The sequence below is a fragment of the Juglans microcarpa x Juglans regia genome, chromosome 6S, assembly GCF_004785595.1.
Source record: "Juglans microcarpa x Juglans regia isolate MS1-56 chromosome 6S, Jm3101_v1.0, whole genome shotgun sequence".
In the NCBI taxonomy this organism is placed as follows: Eukaryota; Viridiplantae; Streptophyta; class Magnoliopsida; order Fagales; family Juglandaceae; genus Juglans; species Juglans microcarpa x Juglans regia.
The window spans coordinates 12,134,242-12,149,160 of record NC_054605.1 but is presented as its reverse complement, the minus strand read 5'-3'; the positions used below and the strand labels follow the sequence as shown (position 1 = coordinate 12,149,160).

The 14,919-nt window shown below is 36.0% G+C and overlaps 1 protein-coding gene across 1 annotated transcript; it reads right to left on the bottom strand.

Annotated features, from left to right (window-relative positions):
* Positions 1-6,127: 6,127 nt before the first annotated feature.
* LOC121236909 (MA3 DOMAIN-CONTAINING TRANSLATION REGULATORY FACTOR 1-like) lies at positions 6,128-11,049 on the bottom strand. The gene is given in 5 exon segments (XM_041133419.1): positions 6,128-6,784; positions 6,787-8,191; positions 8,373-8,467; positions 9,894-10,126; positions 10,700-11,049. Coding segments are annotated over 4 exon segments (2,127 nt in total). The 5' UTR covers positions 10,114-10,126; positions 10,700-11,049; the 3' UTR covers positions 6,128-6,377.
* Positions 11,050-14,919: the final 3,870 nt, after the last annotated feature.

Here is a 14,919-nt window from a genome sequence, read left to right as displayed (position 1 = left end):
ATTATTAGTGAAATGGGTGGGCTACGTGGCCGGCTCTTATAAGAGGCTATTTTCAGCTCAAGAACAGATGTACTGACTTGAAGATTTTCTCTTTTAGAAAATAGTAAAATTTTGTATTAAAAAATTAATTTTTATTTTATTTTATTTTTTCATGTCAATCTCATATTTACTTACTTTTAAAAATGAGTATGCGGCACTTGTACACTCTATGACTGCAAATATCATTTCTCTTAGGTAATGATCTGTTGAAGAAGTTTGAGTGATCTTTGTAGGGCTGAGCACCGACACTATCGGAGTTGGAATGCCCTAACTCTGACTTCGACTTCGACTTTGTTGGATGCTGAATCTGACTTCCAACTTTGACTCCGACACCTATAGACTCCAATCCGACTTCGACTTCTCGGAGTAGAATTGGATTTGGGCTTTTTGATTGAGCTTTTTTCTTAGTTTCATATTTAGCCATTTTTTGAAAAATATTTTTTTGTGGACTTTCAAATCAACACACAGATTCACAAAATTTCAAAAAAAACTCACCCTCGGAATTTTTCAGTACCTTCTTAGTTCTTGCAGTTTCATTAGTCTCGAGACCTTGAAAAACTTTAAGAGAAAATAAAAAATCAAAAGAAAAGAGAGATATAGAGAGTGAAGACGACATGAGAAGAGATAGAGAAGATGAAGGGAGAAGGGAGAGAAGGGTCGTGCAGTCGCCGGTGGGATTTTGAGAGAAAGGTTGTTGGCGAGGGGGAGGAGTGCGGCTAATGTTAGGAAAGACATAACACTCGATTTGAAATGAGAAGAATTCGTTTTGCGTGGGTTGTGGGCTGGGCTGCCGTTTTGCCCCTTTTGGACTGGGCTTTTGAGCTTTTTTTCTAAACCCTAATTTAAAACCTAAGGGCCTAACTTAAACCCTAAATCAGTTTTAATCTTTGTTTTAACCATAAGTTTTTTATTTATGGTTTTTAGTTATTATATAGTAGTATTACATGTTATTATATTGGGAGAATGATCCTACTGAGGAGTGGCGAGGCTGACACAGAGGCAACAAGAAGCTTTTCTTAGCAAGCGACAGTCCCTCTAGATTTCTTTAGGACTAAAGAAGAGTTAGACATTGTGGGGACGGCACACACAGCTCATTTGGAGTGTGAAGATGCCTGTTGGGAAGACCCATTTCCACTTATATCCCTACACCCGTATAAGAACAGTAATTTCCAGACCTCAAATTGGGTTATGAATATGGTAAAGGAGATGCAAGAAAGTGTGGAAATTTTATGTGATAGTTTTGAGGGCTAGCTCATTACCCTTTTTGCAGCCATAGAAGTTGGCAAGCAAAGTTCGAGATCACCTAGGGAGCTCGCTTCAGCTAAGAAGCAAGCTAGAGAACTCCAAAGGCTTGACTGGATAGTGAATGATGGAGCAAGTGAAAAGAGCTCTAACCGAAGAAGAGTGAGGGGAAGGACAAAGGAAGTGGTTTTATGAAAGCAAAGATTGTTTCTTGAAATGTAAGGAGGCTGAATGAAAACGATAAACATCTTACAGTCAGAAATCAGCTTCGTAAATGGAAGGTAGACATTGTATGTTTACAGGAAACGAAACTATCAATTATTTCCCTTCGTATCATTAGGAGTTTGTGGGGTTGTAGTCAAGTGGGATGGCATTATTTACCATCCAATGGAGCATCTGGGGGCATACTAGTAATGTGGGATAAAAGAGTGGTTAAAAAAATGGAAGCTTTTCTAGGGGATTACGTGGCTGCATGCTTGTTTAAGAATGTCATGGATGGCTATCAGTGAGCTTTTGCAGGTGTCTATGGGCCTAATCTTGACCGGTCTCGAAGTTTACTTTGGGATGAGTTGGCTGGTATTATAAGCGTATGGGATCTACCTTGGTTCTATTGGAGGTGATTTCAACATCACTTGTTTTCTGAGTGAGAGATGGGGTGGTTTGGGTTTCAACCCACCCATGGTAGATTTTTCTAATTTCATCTCTGAACATAATTTACAGGATATTCCTCTTGCAAGTGGCTCTTTCACTTGGTCTAGCAACCGAGATCTTCCATCATGGTCAAGGATAGACAGATTTCTAATCTCACCAGATTGGGAGGCACACTATTCAGATCTCATTAGGAGAGACTACCTAGGTTGTGTTCGAATCACTTTCCCATTCTATTGAATTGTGGGGGCATTCAAAGAGGTCCAAGGTATTTCAAATTTGAGAATATGTGGTTAAAGTCAGAGGGTTTTCTGGATAGAATAAGGTAATGGTGGTCTTCTTACCATTTCCAACGTAATTCTAGTAATATTATGGCCTGCAAAGTAAAGTCTTTGAAAAATGATTTGAAGGAGTGGAATGCGCAAGAGTTTGGTATGTGGAGAGCCAAAAAATTGTTCTATTGGAGGAGGTTAAGGGTTTGGAGGGCGTGGAAGAAGATAAGGTTCCTTCTGAAATTGAGCGGGCTCTCAAATCCCAGGTGATTGCGGACATTGAACGATTTTCTCTTTTGGAAGAAATATGTCGGCGACAAAAATCACGAGCAGTATGGTTGAAGAAAGGGGATAGATGCACTAAGTTTTTCCACCAAGTGCCCAACTCACACAGACGAAACAATGTTATAGATACGCTGATGATAGATGGGGCGGCCTCATCCAACCAAACCGAGATCTCAGACCACATTGTCAATTACTATGATAAGTTGTTTTCGGAACAGTTTGAGTGGAGGCCGAGACTCAATGGGCTGGTTTTTTATCTTCTTGACCCATAGGCTTTGGAACGACTTGAAATGCCTTTTGGAGGTAGAGGTCAGGCTAGTGGTTAAGGGTATGGCAGACATTAAAGCGCTAGGCCCTGATGGCTTTTCCATAGCCTTTTTTCATACTTGTTGAGATGTGCTTAAAGATGATATCATGGAGGTTTTTTATGAATTTCATGGAAGCGGGCAATTCGAGAAAAGTCTTAATACAACCTTTTTAGCACTCATTCCTAAAAAGCCTAGCGTAGTATAGGTGAAAGATTTTCGTCCCATTAGTCTGGTGGGTGGGCTATACAAGATTTTATCCAAAGTATTGGTGAAAGGTTGAGCAAGGAGATGGAAAGCTTGATTTCGAAGCCTCAAAATGCATTTGTTCAATGTAGGCAAATCCTTGACTCGGTACTTATAGCTAATGAATGTCTAGAGAGTCATATTAAATCGGAAGAGCCAGGAATTGTATGTAAGTTTAGACATGGAGAAAGCTTATGATGATGTCAATTGGAGCTTCTTATTTTATATGCTTGAGAGATGCTGCTTCGGCACTAAATGGTTTTCTTGGATCCATCATTGTATCTCTATGCTTCTCCGTATTGGTGACAGTACGTCAAAAGGTTTTTTCAAAAGCTCCCAAGGTTTGCGACAAGGGGGCCCTCTTTCTTCGCTTCTCTTTGTCTTTGTGATGGAAGCTTTCAATAAGATGATTTCAGGGGCCGTTGCGGGCAGCTATCAAGGTTCTCAGTGGGAGAGACAATTTTAGGTTCACTTAACATTTCTCATTTATTGTTTGCTGATGATACTCTAATCTTGTGTGAGGCTAGACATGAGCAAATTCGAGCATTGAGGGCTCTCTTATTATGCTTTGAAGCTGTATCAGGGTTGAAGGTGAATTTGGCTAAATCAGGGATAGTGTTAGTAGGGTATGTACCCAATGTGGAGAGTTTGGTGTCCATCTTGGACTGTCAGATATCTCAATTGCCCATGAAATATCTCGACCTTCCGTTGGGCGCGGCGTTCAAATCAAAATCCATGTGGGACGATGTGTTAGAAAAAATGGAGATGAAATTAGCTAGTTGGAAGCGGATGTACTTATCCAAATGGGGTCGGGTAACTCTCATCAAAATCACTTTTTCTAATTTACCAGCATATTTCCTCTCATTATTTTCGCTCCCCGCCAAGGTGGCTCATTGCATTGAGAAATTTCAATGTGATCTTCTTTGGGGAGGGATAAAGGATGAATTTAAATTTCACTTAGTGAAATGGGCCACAATTTGCTTCCACATCAAAGAAGGAGGCTTGGGTATTTGAAATTTGAAACCTTTCAACAAAGCCTTGCTTGGCAAAAGGTTATTCAGATATCACCAAGAGCGGGAGGCGTGGCGAACCGTATTAGAATAGGGTGGGACACTTATGCAAAAGGGGAATCATGGGAGGGTGGTGTTCCAATGTTGTGAGTGGGCCTCATGGAGTTGGGCTTTGGAAACATATTAGAAGAGGGTGGGACACTTATGCAACACATACTTGCTTCAAAGTCGGCAACCGAGTGAAGGTAAAATTTTGGCATGACATATGGTGCGGTGATCGGGCACTCAAGGAAGTTTTTCCATGAGTCTATATCTTAGCAAGAAGGAAAGAAGCATCAATAGCAGATTTAGTTATCATTTTCAATGGCCTTCCCCAATGGAACTTTACTTTCCTTAGAGATGCACAAGATTGGGAGATGGATGACTTTTCGGCCTTTTTTGACTTTGTGTACTTTACTCATGTGTCGGGGGAAAGGTGAAGACAAAATTTATTGGCGCCCCTCTAAGAAGGGAGTTTTTACGGCCCACTCTTTCTACTATTCCTTGATCATGCACAACTCAAACTCGTTTCCATGGAAGAGCATTTGGAAGACAAAGGCACCTTTAAAGGCAGTTTTTTTTTTTTTTTATGGACAACCTCTTTGAAGAAGATTCTTACTATAGATAACTTGAGGAAACGTGGCATTATAGCTATGGACTGGTGTTATATGTGTAAGAAGAGCGGAGAGTCCACTGATCATCTATTACTATATTGTGAAATTGCCATGTCCTTGTGGACTAAAGTCTTTGCACGATCGGGGTTAGTGTGGGTGAACCAGAAAGGGGTATGTGATTTTTTAACCTCTTGGAGAGATATTAGGGGCAACTCTCAAATTGCATCCATATAGAAGATGTTACTTATTTGTCTATGGTGGTGCATTTAGAGGGAGCAGAATGCAAGATGCTTTGAAGATCAATGGAAGAGATTAGAATTTTGTTTTTCAATACTTTACTTCATTGGTCGATTGTAATTGATTTTCATGGCATGTCTTTTCATGATTTCCTTATATCTCTAAACTAGCACGTCTAGACATTGCTCTTGTATACGTCCCGTATACGTGGGCATTTTTGTCTCTCTTTTGATCAATAAAAATTTTTTTACCAATAAAAAAAATGTTATTATAAATTTTTAATTTAGTGTTTATATATTAGTATTACGTGTTATTATACATTAGTGTTACATGGTAATAATATTGTAATAGTACGATATTTACATATGCTAAACTATTATTAGTCAATTTATATTATAGTATAAATATATTATTGTCTAATAATTAGCTCATGCTAGTATATTATTAAATTTAACCAACTATATGTGACAAAGTTATATAAAATTTATATGATTAATATATAGAAAAATACATATATTTTTATAACATATGTATAATGTTGGAGTCGGATTCGAAGGCAGAGTTGGTATGTCAGAGTTAGAGTTGACTTTTTGGATTTTTGCTTAGCCCTAGATGTTTGGAAAGGAAATTGTAAGAAGTTTTGAAGATTTCTCATTTTATCTAATTATCCAAATAATGCCTAATTGAATAATAATAATAATAATAATAATAATAATAATAATAATAAACATTAACATTAAATATTTTTGAAGTAAATAATTAAGATTTTAGTACTTCAAAGAAAAAAAAAAAGGAGAAAAGATGTTGGCACTGTTTATGTGGCCTATTATAAATAGTTTTATATGCCAATCACTTAAAATAAAGTCATTTAAAACATGTCACTATGACAAGTGTAATTAAGGATAACAAAATTAGGAATGGAAGGTAGAATTACATGGTATTGGCTCGAGGGCAATCCCAAATGAATATACATTTGCAGCAACAAGCACAGTGGAAACAAATTTCTTGTATATCAGTGTCTTTTAGGTTATAAATGTGAAACAACATCTCGAGCAAGTTTTTGGTGATATGATGTAAAAAAAGATACTCATATCAGACCTAATGTTGATTTATCCAACTAAGTCCATAGCAAATAGGAAAACTTAGGAGAACTAAACAAAGAAGGATGTCAAGGAATGTTGAAGAAAATATAACCCTGGCCATCATATTGCATGCATTATATAAAAAAAAGAAGAACCCTAACAATCTGTCAATAAAATTTATTTAAAAAAAAAAAAAAAACAAATTTATACATCAGCTGGAGAAAACATCAGAAGGAATCCAAGCATACCATATTTCTGACTCCCCGTTGAAAGTGCCAAGCATCATTTCATTCGTAAAATCAGGCAACGGACAACAACATACATGCATGAGAATAATAAATGAAAACATATGCTTTTCTCAAGAAGCTGCAGCTCGAGTTCGCGAATCATCTGTAGCCGATGAACCCAAGGATGGTAGGAGCCACCCCTTCTTCTGGGCGTGCTCTACATAAAAGCTGAATTTCTCCCGTATAATTGGAATGTCAAGGGCAAGATCATCGAGACCATCCTTGATCCGGGCAAAGCCTTTTGTCATCTGGTTGATCGTGATCAGCCCTTCAGTGAAACATTCCTGCAGCAGATCCAGCATTCTGTCATTCTTCTTTTCCATAGCCATGACCAATGCCTTCTTCACCACCTCGTGGTTAAAGAAAGGCATGCCAAGATCACGAATACATTGGCAGGCTTCGGCAACAACACCCCCACTTTCATACTCCTCTAAAAGCTTTAAGATCTTGTCCTTGGCATCCTCCACAGCCCAACCACTCCCCCTCCCCAACACCTCAAGATCCTCTCACCAGCATGACGGGCAGAAAGGAGTGCTCTGGCCATCCGTACAGTCTCACTCCCACTGGAATTCGGTGACAACTTGCTGTTCATCTCTTCTAAATTATGTGGAACCAAGACATCATCAATCACAGCCCTAGCAAGAAACAGAGAGAGTTCATTTGAAGCATCCAGAATGTCCAGGGCTGTATCTTCAGCAGATTCCAAAAGCATGACAAAACCATTAGCTATATCTTCACTTGAGAAGATCTCACTATGCAGAGAGGCCAGTAGAACAGATGCCATTTCTTTCTCTCTGTTCTTCCTATCCATAGCAAGGGTGATCAGCTTCTTTAAAAAAATTGGGTTATACTCAGGTGCCCCAAGATCTACAAGGCTCTGGATGAGTTCAGGAATATCATCTGAGAGAAAATATTCATGAATTATTGTCCCAACCTCTTCCTTATACCGCCTCACCTTTGCATCATTTGGTATCTCTCCATCTTCTGCCGAGGACTTCACAAATGAAGCATCAAGCCATCCTTCAGAGATTGCCTTGGGAACAAGTGATTGGAACAAGGCTTTTGCTGATGGAATGTCAAGAGAAAGGTCATCAAGGCTCTCTGCCAACCGAGAGAAACCCTTTACCATTTGACTGGAACTTATCAGGCCTTCCTCAGATGCTTCCTTTAATAGCTTTAATATTAGTGGTTCTGCTGTTCGAATTTCCATGGCAAGTACCAAAGCCCTCTTAACAACCTCATGATGAAAGAATGAAACTCCTAAGTCCCTTATGAACCTACAGGCCTCGATAGTATCTCCGCTTTCCACATATTCCCTCAACAGGTCAGCAATCTTTTTCTTCACTTCCTCAACAGTGATGTGAGTGCTACCACCCCACCTCTTCTCCACAAGTTCTGCATGGTGTGGAGCTGAGAGATAGCTCTTATCAGCAATTTGGATAACCTGAACTCCCTTGGAAGATTCAGGCAGTCCCTTCTTTGCCCGGGTCAGGAAAGCTGGAGGAACAATGTCATCAACCACAGCACGAGCCAGGAACAAGGCGAGGATGTCAACTGCATCCAGTATGTCCACTGCAAGGTCATCAGCAGATTCAAGAAGCATGAAAAATCCATCACGTATCTGGTTAGGACTAATGACATCGGCATACAAAGCTGAAAGCAGAACAGAAGCCATTTCCTTCTCCTTATCATGTCTGTCCATGGCCATGGAAACAAGCCGCTTAATAACATAAGGATGATATTCACTTGACCCTAGTTCTCTGAGGTCAGAAGCTGCCAAATCCACATCTCCGGTGCTGAAATATTCCTCTATTACGGAGACAACAGCTCTCTTGTATTCATCTAAGGGGTCTGATACAGTTGATCCCACAAGCTGATATGGTTCCTGTAAAAAGTGAAGATAAGAGAAGAGCAGCATACACAGTAACAACAATAAAAATTACTAGGGTAGAAAAACCTCACCCCAGTATAGAAGTAATGTGCTGTTAGCACCTAGTGTAAATTAAAATCCTGAGATGATAGTCAATATACCTAACCAGAAAATATGCATTATTAGCAGAAATTACCTCGCCACTGTCATAATTTGGGTCATTCTGATCAAGATGGGATTCAACATCAGTGTCAAGGAGTTTTCCCCATGTGCCTTTGCCACCAGCACCATCTGCAGCCATTAGTTGAAGAGAAAATACCTTGTTATTACACAATGAAAGAAGCATTGAGAAACCACTTTTTTTTAATAATTTATGCATTGAGAAACCACTAATACCATCATATTCTGAAACTAAAATACGTGAAGAAGAGAAGAAGACTATGTAAGTCATTCAGCTACCTTGGATAACATCCTAAAGCAGGGAGAAAGAGAGAATGGGGCTGGATGCAGAAGGAGATTCTTGAGTAAATCAAAGCATTTATGGTTCACACCAGGATATCAGGTAAAAATCAATCATTTATCAAGACCATACACTGGACTCACATCAAAATTACTAAACCTGATAGTTGACAGGATGCAAGGACTATACCAGTGGTCCAAAAGATTTTTGTCCTATAAACAAACTATATTAGAAGAAAAAAATCTTTTCAGAAGACCACATTTTTTTTTTTATTGATAAACAAAAATTTTATTGATCATGAAAAGGCAAAAAAGCCCGTCGGGACATATACAAGAGTGTTGCCTATGCGCGCTAGTTTAGCGATACAAGGAAGTCAGAAGAGCATATGGAAACAGTTCTCCTTTCAATTGAATTTTGAGAAAAATAAAGATGGAATGTATACACATCTCAGACACTTTTTTTTTTTTTTTATAAGTACATCTCAGACTCTTATAATAAACCATGCTATTAATTTCCACACCGTAAAAGGAAAATGATATATGTCAACCATAAGTAGGACTGGGCTTGAGTGCACTAATAATAGAAAGGAAAATGATAGGTACACCGACAAAGTGTACCTATCATTTGTACCACTTAGGCTTTTTTTTTTTTTTTTTTTTTTTTAAGGATGTGTGTTTGTTTATTTTTTAGTATTGTGTTTTTTATTTATTTGTATTTTTTTAAATATATAAAAAATGCTTTAAAAAAAGAAAAAAAAAATTACACTGTCGGTACAATTCCTCGGTGGGTTTTCTCGGTGGCCCTAGCATTGCCCTAATAGAAAAGATATAATGATCGTGCCATAAGACGTTATTCATTTCTACTCAAACCTTATTTTGCTCAATTTTTTAACACAATTAACAGATATGCATCCATCACTCAACTATGATTGCCATACATGTGTGTGTGGGGTGTGCGCACATAACCTATGAACTTACCATTTTTTTATCAGTAAAACAAGAATTTTATTGATGAACCTTTGAACTTACCTTAATTTATTGTTGAGCCATTTGGCCCAGCTCTACCCATTTGGATGATAAAAATCTAGTCAGCCAGTGATGAAACAGTATAACCATTACTAGCTCGGTCATTAAAATAGTCCACCAGCTACGCCATAAATAATTCATCCCAGAAAGCAAGCCCATTTAGTGAAACTGACGCAGAAACGGGTAAATAAAACAAAATTAGGGACTGCATCAAAATGCCACACGGACTCACCCTTCTTCACCCGCACAAACTTCCCCGAGTGCGACCGGCGCACATGCCTCACAGCAATACCAGCAGTTTGGGCCTTGCCACTAGCAGGAGCTTTCACGATATGTTCAGAAAGCAAAGATGTGGAGGATTTCGGAGAAGAAGACAAACTCTCCACATTCTGGCTCGCTATCTTTAACAGTGCCCTCTGGTCATCCGTCAGAAATCTCTTGTTCGAGGCCATTTACACTACAATCCTATATACAAACGGAAGGAAGGGAGAAATATATTACAGCACATAATAATAATCGCATCAAGAACGAGAACAAAGTAGCAATTTCAATATTAGTTTCGCTAGGTTTTTGCCAAAACAACCCAACTTTCCATTTCCCCTACAAATTAGAGTCACACATTCCACCTTGTTCTAATAAATGGAAATGCCGTCTTCATTGTTCAGAATGAAAAGAACTAAAAAAAAATCGACGATTTACTACAGATTAACATAATCTGTCAAGTAAATCCTCGCAACGGTTTTAAAACAGTATAGCATTAAGCAGAGAGCGCGAGTGCAAATCCAATACCAGCTTATCTAGAGAGCGCAATAATAATGAGAAAGTGAGCACACACGTCCTGCAAGCCAAAGAGATATCTCACTCAGAAAATACAGTGGAAGTTACCGTTTGGTCAAGTGACAAACAATGAGAAAATCTAGGATTCTGTACTTTATTGTTTATTCCATTTCGTTCCCACATCTTTTCTCCTAATCGAAACAGAATATTACTCCCAACAGCAACACACACATATACAGTAAGAGGACAGAGAGAGAGAACCTGCCAAGCACCTAGTGAAGTGAGAGAACTCGAATAAAGAAACTGAATCCGATTCTTCTGTGCCTGGCCCGGATCTCGAGCCAAGACAGAAGAGGAGAGAAGCTACCGGATCTCCTCCCCCCCAATCACACACTAAAGAAAAGGAAAGCCGGAGAAGAAGAAGATCCAAAAACCAAAGATCAAAGAGGTCACAGATTCTGGAGCGCCGGAAAATCCAAATAATTCCGCTGGGCGTACGTTTCCTGTCTGCTCAATCCGCAAGAGAGAACGAGAGCGAGAAAGAGGATGAGAATTTAGGAAGTCTGGAAGTGTAAAGGATGAGAACGCGAGATTCTGTCCGCGTGACTGTGTCGTATTTATATGGAGTGTTGGAAACTTGGAGGTGTTATTTTCGATAACTTTCGGTGGCCTTGGCGTCCGATTCAATCCGGATTTGTAACATTTTTAGATTCCAATCTACCCGTTTTAAATAAGAATTTATTCATTATCAAAATTGAAACTTCTCAATAAAAACATAATAACTTATATATATTTTATTATAATATAATAGTAATATATCATAATACTTTATTATCAAAGTATTATATATGATAATATATACATATATATTATAATTTATTATGTCAAAAAATGTGTTTATCCTTGATATATATATATATATATATATATATATTTATATGTATAATGTATATCTAAACTAATTTTATTTTAATAATTTAATACTCATTTTTATGTTTAAGATTAAAATTTTATGTAATATTAATTTTATATTATAAAATTAAAATTTATATGTTATATCAAATGTTATATTAAAAATTATAAGATTAATTTTATGTTGTAAGATTAATAGATTTCAATAATAATGTTAGAATTTCATGTTATATTAATTAGCAATTTAGCATATAATATATATAATATAATAAAAAAATTTATATAAAATATAAAAAAAATTATAAATATATATGTTGGTTCGATTCGGTTAAAACTGATTTTCAAAATATGAAAATTGATAACACATCGGTTTAGAATTGGTTTCTACTTTTAAGAACCGGTACCACGTGGGGCTGCTTACAAACTAGACTGCACTCACTGATTCGGTCTGTCTCAACCCTTTTTTTATTTTTTTTTCCCACCCCTACTTCCACCCATTGTTTGGGCTCCACCCGACAATCCTTCGCCCACCCGATTTAGGGTCCTTTTAACATGTGATTAGTGATTAATTTACCTAACTGCCCCTATTCATTTTGTGCTTTTTCAAATTTCAAACCATGCCAAATTTATCTTTTTTTTTTCTTTTTTTTTTAAGAAGAAGAATGATATTTGTTGTTTTAGAATGCACAATCTTCACGTACTTTTATGAAAAAAATTAATAAATCAATGACCTACATGAAAATTTGTTTTTTTAATAGTGACTCCAATTTTTTTTAAAGAGAGTACACAAAGACTGTACACTCCAAAACTATATATAGCATTGAGTGTTGCTATACAACCTCCTACTATTCACTCAACTTCCACACACCACTTATGTGACTTTTTTTTTTTAAAACAAATTGTGTGTTTCCTCTTTTACCTTTCTTCTTTTAGGAGGTGACAGTCATGTACACTGGGAATGCTCGAGGCTCCAACTTCACTTGGAGTTCAATTTTGTTCCACTTTTAATTCCAAAAAAAGGAAAAAGAAAAGAAAAACTCAGATCAAATTTTTTTTTTAGTTCCAATCGTAAAATGTTCTTTGGTAGAAGAGCAAAAGCAGTGGTTCAATTGGTTGTATCCTCTCTGGTTTCTTCCTTCCCATCTCTTCGACATTCCAATTTTCAGATACTTCCTTACGTAAGACTGCAACCTTCTTCCCCTTTCATTCTTCATCTTTGTAACCGAGCCTCCTAACACTTGAAGAATTGAAATACAAGTTGAGATGCATAAAAAGTACCAAAATCCATAGGGAGGGAGAGAGATTGAGATAGAGAGGGGCTCACCTTGGGTTATTGACGTCTATGATGGAGAGATTGGCGTAACTGGGTCTATCTGTGATGTCTGGAGTTTGCAAGAGAACCTCAATCCATCGTTTGGAGTTTGAGAGCGAGAGAGATGGTTGGAGTTAGCACCTTACAAAGAAGGCTTGGTGAGCGAGACAGATCGGGACTGAAGGGGGTGAGGGAGATGGGATCTTCGTTGAGGATGAAAAATAGCATTTCTAGGGTGAAGGGGTGAGGGGCGTTGGGGTGATGGGTGAGGAAAGAGTAAGATCGGGTTGAGGGAGAAGAGATGGGCATTTGTGAGGGAGAAGAGATGGGCGCTAGGGTGAGGAATGAAGAGGGCTTGAGCCTGAGGGAGAAGAGGATTGCTAAGGGAAGCCTGAGGAAGTGATGGGTGAGAGGGAAGAACCGTGATGTGGGGCCATAGACTGGGTTCGTGTGGTGTGAGATAATTAACCTGTAGCTGAGTAGATTTTTTCATATAGCATTATCTTTTTAAGAATTACATGGTCGACATACTAACCCTATAAAAATGGTTTTACATGTTGATTTACCCTTTCGAGTTCAATTTATCTTTTGTAAAAATAGTAGTTCTCTTATTTAAAAATAGACAAGAGTAATATTAGTTATAGATTTGGAGTCACAATTTTTGAAAAAAAAAAAAAAAGTAAAAGTAAAAAAGTTTAGTTTTCCATATGAGCCTCATTCTTGTCAAATGCCAACACGAGTTTTATACGCCTTAGATATGTACAAATTACTTCTTAATAAATAATTATTTTCATTTTTAAGTTTATTATTGCTAGTCACATTTATTAAATCCCTTACGCTTTAACACTTTATAACTTAAAAGCCCAAATCTAAAACATGTATTTCAGTACATGTTCTTTAAAAGTATGATCGTTAAAATCTTGTCACGTTAATTTTAATATGGTCAAATTGTAATTATGCTTTAAATTGGAATTAAATGAAAATCTTTGATCATCTAGAGGTATAAACGGTCCAGTTTGGTCCGGTTTTAAATATATTTTCGAACTGAATCGGTTTACACTGGTTTTGAGATTTGAGGAACCAATACCACACCAGTTACACCTCTAAACCAGTACTTCCGATTTTATTGGTTCCAGTCCCATTATTTATATATACTATATATGTTAAAGTATATAATAATATAGTAATACTATAGTGATATATTATAGTATATTATAATTTTATTATAGACTATATCGATATATTATAATAGATAATATAGAGATATATTATAGTATATTATAATATATAGTTATTTATATATAGTCGATTACTAATAGTATACTTAGTATTAATAGTAATATATACTATTAATCCACGCCCATTATATACACTATTAGTATACTATACTAACGCTATACATATTATATGGTGATATAATGATATAATAATATGTATATAATTATCTACTAATACTATAGTATCATGTAGTGATATAATGTTAATATAACTACTAATTCTATAGTGACTTATATAGTTATTTATATATAGTTAATTACTAATGGTATTAGACTATTAGTATTAGTGTGTGTGTGTAATAGTATCATATATATAATGATATAGTATTTGATTATGTATATTAGTGATAATATGTTAGCGTCTTACGTATTTATATATTTCATTATATATGTTAGTGATAATATCCTTGGTTACATATATATGTTAATAATAATATGATAGTTACATATACTTTTTATATGAATGTATATGATCTAATGTATAGAAATATATTTATCAAAAAGAATATATATTATAATTTATTATGCTATAAAATGTATTTATCCTTAATATATATATATATATATATATATATATATAGTCTATATTAATAACATATGATCAAATTCTCATGTTTAAGATTAAAATTTTATGTTATAAAATTAAGTTTTTTAATGATAATGTTATATTAATTATCAATTTAGCATATAATATAAAATAATTTTATATATAATTGTATATATTTTATATAAAAATTATATATAATAAAAATAATAATAAAAAGATATTTTATATAATATAACAAATAAATATATATATGAACTAGTTCGATTTGGCGTTAGAAAAAGGAAAACAAGAACCAAACCAATTTTGACCTGTTTTGAGAAAAATAGAACCGACATCAGACCGAACCCACCGGTTTGATTGTTTGCCAAATTTTTTTTTTACCCTCGTGATCATCTAATAATCATTAAAACAAAATGAGAGACAATTTGAACTT